This window comes from Bombus impatiens, unplaced genomic scaffold (genome assembly GCF_000188095.3).
Source record: "Bombus impatiens unplaced genomic scaffold, BIMP_2.2 scf_0216, whole genome shotgun sequence".
Lineage (NCBI taxonomy): Eukaryota > Metazoa > Arthropoda > Insecta > Hymenoptera > Apidae > Bombus > Bombus impatiens.
The window spans coordinates 643,505-657,855 of NT_176635.1; the positions used below are offsets into that span (position 1 = coordinate 643,505).

The following is a 14,351-nucleotide window of genomic DNA, read 5'->3' on the forward strand; positions in this document are numbered from 1 at the left end:
AGAAATTGATTGTCCAATGAGAATAGAGAAACGACTCTGGTGGTAAGTAAAAGTAGTAAACAGTACGATGCGAATCGAGCTATCGTCGACGTCGAAGCTGTCAAACATGGCGAGAATGTCGATCTTGAATGGTGGTCAAAAATGTGAATAGGAGGTTCGCGTTCGGTGGTGAGATTGGTGAGTCTCGGGTATTCTCGTCGTCGGCAGAGGCCGACGAGAGATGCGATCGGGAGTTAGACTGTCAGGCCGAAAGTGAATGTGCCGAGTGAACGGCCCCGGCAGTTTTGCGGCCGGGATTAATCTAAGGGCATGCCAATTCGGGAACTATGGGTGCTCAACAAACTAAGGAGAGAATTGTTCCTGTCGGCTCTGCTGCGCGACAGACGCGCAAACAGCCTAGGAACCTCAAGGAATCCCGTCTTGTCGGCTCTAATATATTTACAGAGCACAGCGGTAATTCCTTCTCTTATTTTCCTACTCTCTCGCTTTTTATCTTCTATTCCTTTCTTACTTCCGTCCTTTTTCCACTTCTCTCCCTCACGCTTTCTTCCCCTCTCTACTTAGTTTTCTCTCTTGCATTCATGCACTTTGTCTGCTTTATAACAGATTATGAATATAGAAGGTCAGGAAAATATTAAATAAAGTTGCAAATAACGACATGTACAAAAATAGGCTGTAATTTAGTTATATAATTAATATATGCACATATGTATATATATATTTTTATGTACTTCTTTTATTAAATTTATTATTAATTGTTTTATTATAATTTTGTTATAAAGATAAAACAATTGTTAAATGACTTAATATTCTAAATTAGTTCTTAGTCATTAACACAGATGTATGATAACAGAATCTATTTGCATTGTAAGTTTTGTTTCCGTTATTCTGAACAGCATAATTTCTAATTTTGTAAATTATCTTAAACAATTTAATATCTAATTAATCATAATTGTTAATTTAATGCGTCATATACGATTGTGTTCAATAAGAAGGAAAATAAATATTTTCAGTAGATATAATGTTTTTTTTAAATAAGATATTAACATTTGTATATTTTATTAGTGGAAAGAGATGCATCATAACTTTTTCGAAAAGATAAAATGCAGATGAAAATACTGATATTAAATTGTATTAATTAAGTTTCTTACATTAATTTGTAGTCATATGCATACAACAGTATTATGATGTTGTGCAGAAGCTCTTTTACAAAGCAGACCGCTACCTCACATTCCGGCATTACCAGATGGTGATCCACCAAATGGGTCCAGCATTCAGTCAATTTCACAACAAGTGAATATTCAACAACATACTGTGGTTTCTTCTGCTGGACTTTTGGAGGCTGCAAACAGGTTACTTTATAACATTTATATAATTTTATTACTTTAGGAATGTTTTTCATCATACAACGCATAAATATAAATATTTTATGCTTCAATTTTAAAAAATGAAGTATATTTTATATATACAAATTAATTTAATATGAATCTGAATAATATTAAAATATGTATATCACAGGTGGACAAGTAAGGAAAACCTATTGGCACAAGAAGAAGATGATCCTCAACTATTTGTGGCTTTATATGATTTTCAAGCAGGTGGAGAAAATCAGCTCAGTCTTAAGAAAGGTAATTATTTTTGAAAACATACTTGGTGTTCCAGACTTTTTTGCACTTTATAAGTAAAGGTAAGATTAAAATATATTATAAAAAGTCCATAAATGTCTTATTATAAATCTGGAGAAAATATCTGGGATACCTTGTATGAATATAAAGATATAAATTTATGTTGTACATTATAAATTTGAATTTAGGAGAACAAGTTCGTATTCTAAGTTATAATAAGAGTGGAGAATGGTGTGAAGCTCATTCAAGTACTGGTCAAGTAGGATGGGTTCCTTCAAATTATGTTACACCAGTAAATTCCTTGGAGAAACACTCCTGGTATCATGGAAGGATATCCAGGAATGCTGCAGAGTATCTCCTAAGCTCTGGTATAAATGGTAGTTTTCTGGTTCGTGAATCAGAAAGCAGTCCAGGTCAACGCAGTATTTCTCTGCGATATGAGGGTAGGGTATACCATTATAGGATTAATGAAGACAGTGAGGGAAAGGTATAAAGCTTCATATATCTTACTAGTAATTAAATGATATGCTATAAGATGTAAACATGGTATTATGAAATATTAATATTTCAGATGTTTGTTACAACTGAAAGCAAATTTAATACTCTGGCAGAATTAGTACACCACCATTCAATGCTTGCTGATGGTTTAATTACACAATTACTTTATCCTGCACCAAAGCACAATAAACCTACTGTTTTCCCACTTAGCCCAGGTATGTGGAAAAAAATAACATGTATCATATCTGTGATACTCATGTAAAATTACATAATCATTGTAAAGATGAAATGTATTGAAATTATTTATTTCAGAACCTGATGAATGGGAAATTAATAGGACAGACATAGTCATGAGGCATAAATTAGGTGGGGGGCAATATGGGGATGTCTATGAAGCTGTATGGAAGAGGTATAATATGACTGTGGCTGTAAAAACCTTAAAGGTTAGTCTTTTAATATATTAGTTATAATTACTATTTATATCATTTTTTATTTTACTTATTTTTGGTTTACTCTTATATACCTTTATTTTATAGGAGGATACAATGGCTCTAAAAGACTTTCTGGAGGAAGCTGCAATAATGAAGGAAATGAAGCATAGAAATCTAGTTCAGTTATTAGGTGTATGTACTCGGGAACCGCCTTTCTACATCATTACAGAGTTCATGAGCAAAGGAAATTTGCTAGACTATTTGCGGAATGAGAGTAAACATCAAATAAATGCCGTCGTTTTGATGCATATGGCTACGCAGATCGCCAGTGGAATGAGTTACTTGGAAAGCAGAAATTTCATTCACAGGTATTGTTTCATACTTTAGAATAAATACATGTTTCTATATGGTATACATGTTATTACATATTTCTAAAGGATGGAACGAAAGTATATTTATCAGTATTTTTCTATTTTATGAACAAACTAATTCTCAATTTTGGTGTGTATTTTAATTTTTCTTTCTTTTTACAAATGATTTAATCTTATTTATATTTATTTAAAAAACATTTTTATATTTTTATCCTGATCTTATGCACTGTCACTATGATTAGTGCATAAAAATATTTGCATACTCATTTTAGAATTTTGACCAAGTAAAAAATTGTACTGGGGATTACTTAAATTTTTGCAAAAAAAGGCACTAAAAAGACCTAACAAGTAAAGTACATAAAATGTAATGTTCACTTTTTTACATAGTGCATATCGAAAAGTAATTAATTTTTTCTATCTCGCAAACTATAACTACATGTTTTAAAGTAGTATAGTTTCGTGATCAGTAAAGAATTAACTTTAAGTTGGTATGTATTATGCAGAAAAGTAATCGTTGCACTTAAAGTATTTTTCTTGTAAGTAGCTGTTTTTAGGTAGCGATTTATAGCGTCACAAGGATCACTGAAGAAAAGTAATGGCAGATTACAGTGATGATTATGATATGCATATTCTGCACAAAAAAGTACATTCAGTTAGTTAGGAGAAATTTTTTAAATTTCATCGTCCTCTTCTCTTAAGAAACGAGCTCGCGTTAACATCGCGACTTTCGAAACAGAGATCTAGCGGCTCGAAACTGCCTAGTGGGTGAAAATCATCTGGTGAAGGTCGCAGACTTCGGCTTGGCCCGGTTGATGAGAGATGATACGTACACGGCTCACGCTGGAGCGAAATTCCCTATAAAATGGACTGCTCCAGAAGGACTAGCATATAATAAATTTTCCACGAAGGTAAAACAAGTTTTCTTATAATACAGAGTTTTAGGAATTTTTACTCAAATTTGTTTTGTTTATATTACATTTGTACTTTATTTGTATCATATATTTGTAGTCTGATGTGTGGGCATTTGGCATCTTACTTTGGGAAATAGCAACCTATGGAATGTCTCCCTACCCTGGTGTTGATTTGACCGATGTCTATCATATGCTGGAAAAAGGCTACAGAATGGAATGTCCACCTGGATGTCCACCGAAAGTATATGAATTGATGCGGCAATGTTGGCAGTGGTCCGCTGCTGATAGGCCCACTTTCAAAGAAATTCACCACTCTCTTGAAAATATGTTTCAAGAATCTAGTATTACAGAAGGTAAAATAATCTATCAATTCCATGCAAACATCAAAAATATGTTTTTAAATGTAAATAGTTCGTATAAACATGTATAAAAATTGTGCTTACAGAAGTTGAAAAGCAATTGCAAGGAGGAGGAGAAATTCCTTTACTTTCATACAAAAAATCTCAGACTGGTAGCACTGGAAACATCCATGGACTTGTTCTAGTTTCTGAACCATTATCATCTTCAGGTATACATGTATGGACTTCATAGAATATTGTTTTGTGATAATACTATTATTGCAGGTTATACATAATACATTAATATGTTTAGGATTAAGTCAATCCTTATTTAGTCTTATTTAAAATGAGTTAACTTTTTAATATTACAGCAGTTTACGAACTTCCATTTATTTATTGTAGATACTACCAGTTCAGTAACGAAACTGAGTACATTCACAGGTGGTATGTCGAGTAAGAACAATAGTAGTATCGTACAAATGAGACGTTCTACAAATAAAAAGGGGAAACAGGCTCCTGCCCCTCCAAAAAGAACGAGGTATGAAATTTTTTTGTTTTCGGTGTAACGAAACCTCGATTATTACATGTTTATTATAATTTTTCTAGATCTGGTTACAATAATAAGTAAATAATAAAATATTATACACACATATGGAATATACTTTATCTACCACATTACTCGCATAAATCTGCTTTTATTAAATTTCTTTCACATAATCGAGATTTCGAACACCGACAAATATTGATTATATGGTGATACGATAATATAACGATTGGGTAACAGCTTGCTGTCGTCGTGCAGTTCGTTCCGCGACTCTGCCTATCAAGAGCAAGACTCTCAAAACACTGAAACGAACACCATGACTCTCGATGATGCCACGGATCTAAATGGTATTGATAAGATTCTCGAAGGTATTTTCATTCTACTTTAATCGAGCGTACTGATACGTGCACGTACTGCTTCAGTTTCCTACCGTAAGCTCTGTATCCAGCTTTTTATGTTCAATTCTCTTTGCGTTTATATTCTTTTTCGAATTAGATAAAAAATTAACTTTTTATAGTAAAACTGAAGGTTAAAAAAGAACGAGTTCATTTTGATACTTTTATCTTTTTTGTGTTATAACTAATTTGTCTTTATAAATTCATTAAATAACTTATAAAAAGTACTGATATAAAGAAAATTTAATATGTACAAAGGAGACTACTTTTAATTTTCGGACATACTGTTTGTATTTCGTTATGTGAGCTTACGGAACTTGTTCGCTCTCAGCGAAAGGACTCTAAGCAGAAAGAGAATATGTACCGGTACGGTTTGTTGTTAAATGGGAACTCAGGTATTGCGCGAGATCTCGCGACGATGGCTCAAGGAACGATTGCTACAGGAGGCTGTGAAATCGAGGAGGATGGAGAGGGTTCTCAGGGTACAGCGGAACCAAACTTTATCACTCAACCTTCAACGTCTCCGGAACCTATACCTGGCTTGACCTGTTCACAAAAACAAATTAAGCCACGACCTTATCCATCGAAAGAGCCATTACCACAAAAGGTAGTTCTCTAGTGCAAAGAAATATTAAAGTAGCTTCCAAACAATTTTGAAACTTGTCACATAAATAAAAATTTTTTATTTAATTTTTAGTTGGTACAAGTTGGTGCATTAGAAGTACAGAACGTAAAAAGAGCCATTAATCGTTACGGTACATTGCCAAAAGGTGCTAGAATTGGCGCGTATTTGGAGTCTTTACGTCAGAGTGGCATGCCATCGAATCAGGAATCGACGACAGTGGCTTCTTCCATGACACCTGGTACAGTGGAACAACATGAAGCATCTATCGACAATTCGCAACACAGATCTCTTTCTCCTCGTCAAAGTAATTTACGAAGTCAGCCTCAAATGACTCGTAGTAATTCTTCAAGCGGTGTTGTTAATACTTATCAACCTCCAAATTCTCCCCGTACTCGAGTAGTAGCTGTAAGAAAGAATAATCAGTCTGATGCTGTCGGTTTAAGAACTTTTCGGGTTTCAAGTAACTCTAATTTTCGTACTGCGAGCCCATCGAGATCTGTTCAACCGTCGTTAGCTGACTTGGAGTTTCCTCCTCCACCCGCAGATTTGCCTCCTCCACCAGATGAAATTTTTTCTGGGCAAGAACAAGCTGAATTACCACCTCCTATTTCTTGCAGCGAAATTTCTCAAATAAGAAATTCTCCTTTATCTATAAGAAAAGCAAAGAGTACAGACTGGCGTTCAAAGGAGGATGAAAATGAGCATCAAGAAGACAGGAATGATGTTAGTAACGCAGAACCCTCTGTAAAAGAAGCGTGTTCGAGGTTTGGAGTTAATTTGAGACGCAGAGAAACTCAAGATAACTCGTGTAGAACTACCGATAATAAAAGAACGGGTTTTAAGTCCAGGATAGAAACAATCGAGCCTGCTGCACCACCAGAAGAAGCACCACCTCCTCCTCCACCACCTCCACCACCAGTTTCCACAAATTCACCTCCTGATAGTTTTGAACGGAAACCTGGAATGAAAGAGATGTTGGAATTGAAGCTGATAAATGAAATTAAACAAAGTGCAGAAACTAAACATGGTACTACTACGAAAAAACCTGGAGTAATAAGCAGTACTCCATCTGCTCTTTTGGATCCAGCATCACAGTTACTTTCGGAACTCTGTGCAAGTTTTAACATGGATTCTGGACAAAGGTAAATTCCAATATATATACATACATCGTGTGTAATAGGTATTATATATCAGTGTGTTATATGTTCGTTTCTGCTTTCCTGCATCTTAACTGTTGTTTAAAGCATGTATATATATGTTATATTTTTCTTATCATATTAGACACGCTCAAAATGAGTACGCTGTATCAACTTTAAAAACCAACGAAGCAATTCAAGAACAACAACAACTTCAAATACATAATACTCATAAAGATTCATGCATATCTTCTCCAGTAACTGAGTCGATACTCTCTAGCGGAAGTGTCGGTTTTAAGTTGAAGAGAGTAGATAAGCGAAATAATCCGCAGAAGGAGGAGACATCTGATGGACAAATAATCGATTTCAAGGCCAGACTTCGAAAAGTTGAGAATGCAGAAAGGGAAAAATCGTTAGAGGAGAAAAGTACTATCACTGAACAATCTTCAGAATCAGAAGAACAACAAGATGATAAGCGCAGAAGCACTGGTAGTATCAGCAGTTTAAAGAAACTTTGGGAAAATAAAGAATCCTGTGATAGTCAGCCTCACAGCCCAAAACTCAGTGTCAGAGGAAGTAGCGGTAAACAAGAAACTCTTGACCAGACAGAAGATTCACCTGAAGATCATAGTGGAGCCTCAACCCGTAGTCAGAGGTACATAAACGTTTTTTATATTTGTTATAATACTTATATATTGCTTACTAAATGGTAGTTTTCTAAATCTTCAATTTATTCAATATTATATATAAATAGTCATAAAACATAGATCATTATTTTTAGTTCTGGTAGCAAAAGTGATACTAGACTATGGCCACCACCTGAACCAGAAAAACCAGTTGTTCCTGCAAAACCACTAAAACCATTGTGTTCTTCAACTAAACATTTTGGTTCTTCAATTTATGCAACACCAAACTGTACGAAATCTCAACATGCAGAAGACGATCTAAGTAAACAGAATACAGACTCAAAAACTGCAAAACAGATCGTACTGGAGCTTTCAACATTAATTGAGAACAGCGTATTAAATTTGAAAAGTAACTCAACGATAGTAATGACTAGCTGGCTTCAACTTTCAGACAAGGTAGGGCTGTTACATGGAATGTGCGCTAATCTCGCAGACAGTGGTATCGCACCGCATGCGCGATTTCAGTTTCGCGAACTTCTTGGAAAGTTAGAGCTTCAGGCACGACAACTTCGTGCAGCTGGTACTCGAAATGTCGCAGAGAATACAAGACTTCTCACTGACCTCCAAAACACGATAAAGGATGTTGTCAATACCGTACAAAGATAAATTAGAGAAATTAACATCATTCTCTCTATCTCCACCCTTATTCTCGTCCTCATTTTCATCCGATACTATTTGCAATGTCCCTGTCTGTTACTCAATCATGAAATGTTTTGGACACCTTCGGAAATCGTTCCGAAGTCTTGTATCAGACTTATATGTTTTAACTTCTGTGTTAAACGTCAAGCAACTTTATGGTTCTTATCTAATCTCAGTTGAGATCCATTTAAAATACTTCTTTTGCAATGGTTATTTTATAAAATTTCTATTGCAATGATTTTCCTAGAAATACTTTTATAATTTTGCTCCTGGAGAGAGTACGCTAACCCAAGGATATTTTAGAGTAAGGCCTCAAGTCGATCTCGGCCTCAATCAAGTACTGATTTGATGGAAAAGTAAGAAAAATCTAAAATTAAAATACTAAATTAAAAAATATATATATATATTTCTCTCTCGATTTTTTCATCAATACATTTCTTAATATAGACTGCGATTAGCCATTTTCCTTCGGATTTTGAGATATTATTATAATAAAAGTATTATTCTTTTGATATCGAGAAAAAAAGACCACATAGTACATAAATGTAATTCACTTATATTTTTTATGTATTGAGTTTTGCAAAAAAGAAAAAAAGAAGAAAAGAAATATGTATTCTCAAGAGCAAAGTGAATTTAGAAGTATGATAAGTATATAAATAAGGATCAAATATACTCTGGTTCCTTAAATTTTTTTAATAATAGTTTTAAATTGATAGAAAAAGGACGAGTAATCGCAGTTTATCGAGACAAAAGAACGCATATTAATCTTATGAAAACAGAAAAAGATACTTTTTGTACACTGAACACTTGGTTCTTCTTTTTGTAAATTAATTATGGTTACTTCAACGTCGATCCAACATGTATCCTGTATAAGTGAAAACTCTACGTGAATCATACTCGTCCGCTATACGATAAATGTAGTGATTATAGTTGTCGAGTAAAACATCTCGGTGTTCTTTCATCGAACTTTCTCGCGCCGTGCTTCGTAATATCGTACGCAGTCTTAGGCTAGATTATACATCGTAAGTGCGAAAACTTTTAAGCGAGTAAGCCATTTTAATGCGTGAGAGGATGTAACAACTTTTGTATTTGTATAGAGTAAGTCGAATAACAGGTATGCTTAATAATACAGTAAAACTTTGATTAGAGAAATTAATCAGAAAAAATATTCTTAAATTGATGGACTTTTCGATTAATCAACCCCCATTCATTTTATTTGCATATATAATAGTATCATTTATTCCGTTTTTAACTCATTTATGATATATTGTTTCAGTGTTTTAAAAATATTTATTGTTTGTAATATGTATAAAAATTTGATTGTTTGATGTGTTGATATCTATCGTAAATTTGTTTTCATGCAATAACTATACTAAGCATGTATTATTAAAATATGTTTATCTTAGATATATAAAAATTTGCCAGCCAAAAATATAATACTTGTCAATTTAAATTGATAGTTATATTAATATTACTAATTAATATTGAATAATGGAAAGTTCGATCAAGTATTATAATAATCAAAAGTCAGATTTGTATATGATCAAATAGTGTCAAGGTTTTACTGTATATATTTATGTAAATCAGCGGGTGTAATTAATCAAATTTCGAAATATTTTATTTTGTCTACGCATCGCGTAGATTTTCTTCCACAGAGCGCTAGTAAAAAATAAGGACTCCGGATACTTTTTAAAGAAATCGAGGAAAAGAAAGCAAAAACAAACTATCAACTTTAAATAAAAATTAGTATTCATTTTATTTTATTTATCATTCTCTTAGTGTAATATAATTCTACTTAATCGTGAATGAATTCATTAATCAATTTAAATGACTGCGTTTAGTATGCTGCTCGAATTCAAATTGCATTTATCACTTTGAAAGTTCTTTACACTTAAATATATCAATTTAGTAATTTTCTAACGTTTATTTTTAACTTTCATTTGGTAGTCTTCCAATAACAGTTTCCGGAGTCTGAACTCATGTTTTACTTGATCATTTAAAAATAAGAAACATGCAACGAGAATGAAAATGCCACTCGATTTGCCAATCAAGACATTTTTCCTTGTAACACTGCCTACATATGGCTACTAGAATACATCGATCGACAACGCTAGTTACGCGAACCGGAATTTCTCTTCTTTCGGTCCGATCACCCAATCATTTCTCTATATCTTTTTTTTCTTTTTTTTTTTTACATCATTTGTACCTGTGATACACCGATCGACTTATCTTTTATCTTCAAATAAAAAAAGCGAGAAAGAGAGGGAGAGAGAGGGTGGGAGGGAAAGAAAGACGAGCGATCGTACGAACGAATCTTCTTGAGAAGTCCTAGATGTATAGATTTTTAATTGGAATTTAAATCAATTCTTAGTTTATTAAGGCAAAGTATTCAATAAAATGTTATCTGTAAATACATAATTATTTTCAAAGGATCACACATAACATTTTAAGTGATCTTTTAGCCTAAATATGTTTAATAATTTTAAAACAATTTTCAATTCTTGTTATAAGAATGATGCTTTACAAACAGTCTTGTCTATTATATGTTAGATAGTTGTATTATAATCTTATTGCATGTTACATTTAATTATGGAATTTCGTTTTATCATAGTACCATTAGTCTCATTAATGTTAACTGATAGGAAGTATAACACAGTTAATATAAATAGGGAATGTTATGTGTGATTTTTTCAAAATTTTAGTAATTATAGGCAATATTTATAGACCTTAAGAAGTATTACGAACTATATATTGATAGGTATTTCATTTAGAAAGATGTACATTTAGAACTTCTCGGAATCTTATTAATCATTGGATATTTAAGTTGATGAACCGTCAAAGGATATGAAATCGATGTTTTATACGATATGTATCATAGTAATGTTTATGTCTAAGTATTTATATCTATATTTATTTTTAGTTTTTTCTCGTGTAAAGTTATTCCTAAATGATCGACCAACGTACTGATTCATTAATACGAAAATTTTAATATCGCTTTATACATTGATATAAGACCGACGATAGAAATAAAAAGGAATATTGAATCAAGAAGGTCTTTGAAAATTTTGAAAACACATATAAATTAACTTATTTTATATTTCAATTTACATTTTCTATTGCTTCTTGTACTCGGAAACAATCGCTTACAATTTTCCACTTATCTCCCATAGCTGCAATTAAGAAGCTTTGGTTAAATGGTTTCGACGTTTTATCATCATACTTTACTTGCCCTCCAACTTTTACAAGAAATGTTAATTGATCTGCCACCTCAGGACCTAATACCATAATTAAATATATTTATATATATTTAATATTCAATAGTAATTTTTGTTAAAAATATAATGAAAGAAAAACAATGTTATGAAAGCATATAAATTTATAACTAAGGATAACAAAAATTGAAGGTATTTAAAACATATATTGTCTAACATATAGATCTATTTACCCATTATTGGTTGAGCATCTAAAGTAAAAACAGAATGATCTGAAGGTGGCAAATCTGTCCAAAATTTCTGTATGTTATCTTTGCCTTCAATACCATTCCCATTCCATATTAAAGTCGCAGTATCCAAATATAACCTTGATATAAGCTAAAATAAATATGATATATATATTCTGTAAATTTATTTGTTTTATTTCTCTTAACTTTTTGGATTTCGTTGTTTAATTTGTATAAAATAACAATTTCAAACAGTATTAAAATTACTTACATATCTGCGTTTATCTAAACTTTCATAATAAAGTTTTGTAAATTCTTCGGCTGTTCGACAAGCCTGATCGATTTTCGTCTTCAAATCCTAAAAATAATAAATTATCATATTGTAAAACTTTCAACAATAATAGAAAAAAAATGTTCCATAAAATACCTGTTCCATCCTTTATATTAATGTCAATATAACCTTCATAATGTAAACATGGCAAATTGATTTACGATTTAATGGTCTGTTTATTTAAAATTGCTGTAAATTAACTACAAAATATTTTTTTTTTTTTTGCGTTTCTAAAAGTAAAACAATAAAAATAGTATTTTTTCTCTTAAACTCTGTTTTGTAGGTTACTGTTTTGTAGGTATCTATCACTGGAATATGGAAAGAATAAGAAATATTCCTTGTAGAACTTATAGAATTTTATATATTATTAACTGCCAATAAATAATTTTATAAATGTTATTGTACAACAATAATGTATAAATGATTCCTGAAAAATATTGTTATCTTAGTTTGTTTTTGGATCTTGTAAGAACATATTAAAAATAAATAAAATTGTACTCAAGCCGTTTACTATAACCTTAGCACAATAAAAAAGCTGCTATTAAATGCTATTTGAATTTTAAAAAAATCCTATGTTATAAAACATGCATAATATGTTTAAAAAAGTTAAAAAAAGGGATTAAATATTTTTTACAAAAGAAAAAAAAAGATGAATGTTTTAATATGTTATATATTTTAAATTATTCCCTATAAATACATATGTGTCTATTTATTATAGCAATTATCTACTATCAAATGAACATAAGTCAAGCATCAAAATTAGTTCTTAAAATTTGTAGCAGTACTAGTTACGATTCATAAATAAATCTCGGTACTCAGATACTGAAGTACCTATGAAGTAGGGAAAACTGTCCGAAAATTGAGTCGTGAAAAATCAACTTGAAAGACAAGAAGGTTAGTGTTCTGCGCATGTGTGACATGCCACGAATGTCTCAATCAGAAGCAGAGATACTTTATTCTTCCTTATCTATCTTCCAAAAACGAGAACTCTGTTGCTTCCCATGTTGAGTTTTCATGATTCAATTTTCGGATGGTTTTCCCTAGTGGGTGTCGGGACCTGTTTATATGATCATGGTACTAGTTACTTTACGGGCACATCGTAAAATAGTTAGTTAACAAAAATCCTAGATGATATAGTGGCTTATTCTGTAAAACACTTCTAGGAATAAATTGTTTAAATAATATAGTTTTTTTCTCCTCTCCATTTAAATACTTTTTGAATTTTAATTTAACTGACGAAAAAAGAGTTCATTCGCAAAACACATTAGTAAACGTTATACATAAATGCTAAATGAAGAAAATATTTAAAAATTGCACTTATACCATGAATTTTTATTAAATAAAAAACCGATGTTTCTTTATTTAATTCTTAGTGGATTTTAACTAGAATAAAGCAACGTTTATTAGAAACATTCGTGATAACTTATTCCACAAATTCTTATTCTGCTCAGTTTCCAGATCTCATAGTGGCTTATGGATAAAAGCAATCGTGGGATCTTACCGTGTCGCAGGGTCACGTGACTCCGCGCACAGACAGTTATTTTTTTAGGCATGATGGCGCCAAACAGCAGTATCCACATTAATGTAAATACAATATCGATTCGGTGCACCGCGCGAGGAAGAAAGCCATCGGGTGTCCTTACGGAGGCTATTTGAGGGCGTCGAGTGAGCTCGACAGGAGCCCTCGGGCCACGAAGTGAGTAAAACCGAGCTGGTCGCGGCTGCGACTCGAATTGCTAATGAGGACATCTTGGTTAGGCTGCCGTGACAGAGGCGTACTCGGACTACTGCCATCTCGGAGCTACCGATCGAAGAATAATTCGATCATTCACGATCAGACATACCGGCTATTATTTGTCACGTGCATCATCGCGCGCGAAATCACCCTCTCCGTCGATAGATCAATAATAAGGCATTTACTGCCTTCCGACCATTTCTATCTTTTTCTGTCTCTTTCGTTCTTGCTCTCTCTTGCGCGCGCGTGCGTGTTCATGTTTACGTGTGCGTGTCGAACTTGTGCTCGCGTGTTCGTATCAACATCGTGTGCGTATATATTCACGTTCGTGCATACCTGTGTTCTTACGTCGCGTGTGCGTATTTACTTACATTTCTGTGCATGTGTATTGAAATTCGGCTGCGTGTGCGTTCAGATGTGTATACGTGTGTATCGAGATTCGTGTGCGAGTCGAGCCTGTCGCCATCTGTATTGTCAATGTTGTCGGCCAGCAGGAGCACCACCAGCCCAATGGACCCGTGAGCATTTTCGACTCTCCGCCCGATCTTCTTCTAGACGTCTATTCTCGACCGCGAACCTCGACTTCCTCGTGTCGAGTCATCGAAAGTCATACAGCGATCGTTCACGGTCGAGCCTCGGCGCCGCTC

The 14,351-nt window shown here is 33.1% G+C and overlaps 2 protein-coding genes across 9 annotated transcripts; one reads left to right on the forward strand and one right to left on the reverse strand.

Moving 5' to 3' along the window:
• Window positions 1-59: 59 nt before the first annotated feature.
• On the forward strand, window positions 60-9,625 carry LOC100741336 (tyrosine-protein kinase Abl). 8 transcript variants are annotated; one of them, XM_012383336.3, is made up of 16 exons: window positions 60-453; window positions 1,199-1,352; window positions 1,519-1,628; window positions 1,814-2,112; window positions 2,197-2,338; window positions 2,436-2,566; window positions 2,660-2,922; window positions 3,662-3,833; window positions 3,934-4,189; window positions 4,282-4,404; window positions 4,577-4,712; window positions 4,959-5,065; window positions 5,509-5,720; window positions 5,811-6,880; window positions 7,020-7,529; window positions 7,656-9,625. In XM_012383336.3, exons 1-16 carry the CDS (start codon window positions 327-329, stop codon window positions 8,164-8,166), a joined length of 4,323 nt encoding a protein of 1,440 aa, XP_012238759.1. In that variant the 5' UTR covers window positions 60-326; the 3' UTR covers window positions 8,167-9,625. The 8 variants fall into 8 exon arrangements, with proteins under 8 accessions (XP_012238759.1, XP_012238758.1, XP_033175655.1 ...); XM_012383335.3 differs by having other exon boundaries at window positions 4,977-5,086; XM_033319764.1 differs by having other exon boundaries at window positions 4,977-5,065.
• Window positions 9,626-11,160: 1,535 nt separating this feature from the next.
• On the reverse strand, window positions 11,161-12,327 carry LOC100741620 (NTF2-related export protein). The gene is made up of 4 exons (XM_012383342.3): window positions 12,066-12,327; window positions 11,910-11,996; window positions 11,645-11,789; window positions 11,161-11,474 (listed from the first exon to the last, which is right to left on the reverse strand). The coding sequence occupies exons 1-4, from the start codon at window positions 12,072-12,074 to the stop codon at window positions 11,299-11,301; spliced, it is 417 nt and encodes a 138-aa protein (XP_012238765.1). The 5' UTR covers window positions 12,075-12,327; the 3' UTR covers window positions 11,161-11,298.
• Between the last annotated feature and the right edge of the window lie 2,024 nt (window positions 12,328-14,351).

What these genes read in the sequence shown, in the direction of transcription:
- LOC100741620 (XM_012383342.3), bottom strand. An exon ending in GTTTAGATAAACGCAGATAT is followed by an intron (nt 11,790 to 11,909) that starts GTAAGTAATTTT and finishes TATTTATTTTAG; the next exon opens with CTTATATCAAGGTTATATTT. An exon ending in AGATGCTCAACCAATAATGG is followed by an intron (nt 11,475 to 11,644) that starts GTAAATAGATCT and finishes TTATGGTATTAG; the next exon opens with GTCCTGAGGTGGCAGATCAA.
- LOC100741336 (XM_003487945.4), top strand. Translation starts at nt 327, where the DNA reads ATGGGTGCTCAACAAACTAAGGAGAGAATTGTTCCTGTCGGCTCTGCT. An exon ending in ATGAAGACAGTGAGGGAAAG is followed by an intron (nt 2,113 to 2,196) that starts GTATAAAGCTTC and finishes TTAATATTTCAG; the next exon opens with ATGTTTGTTACAACTGAAAG. An exon ending in AGAATCTAGTATTACAGAAG is followed by an intron (nt 4,190 to 4,281) that starts GTAAAATAATCT and finishes TTGTGCTTACAG; the next exon opens with AAGTTGAAAAGCAATTGCAA.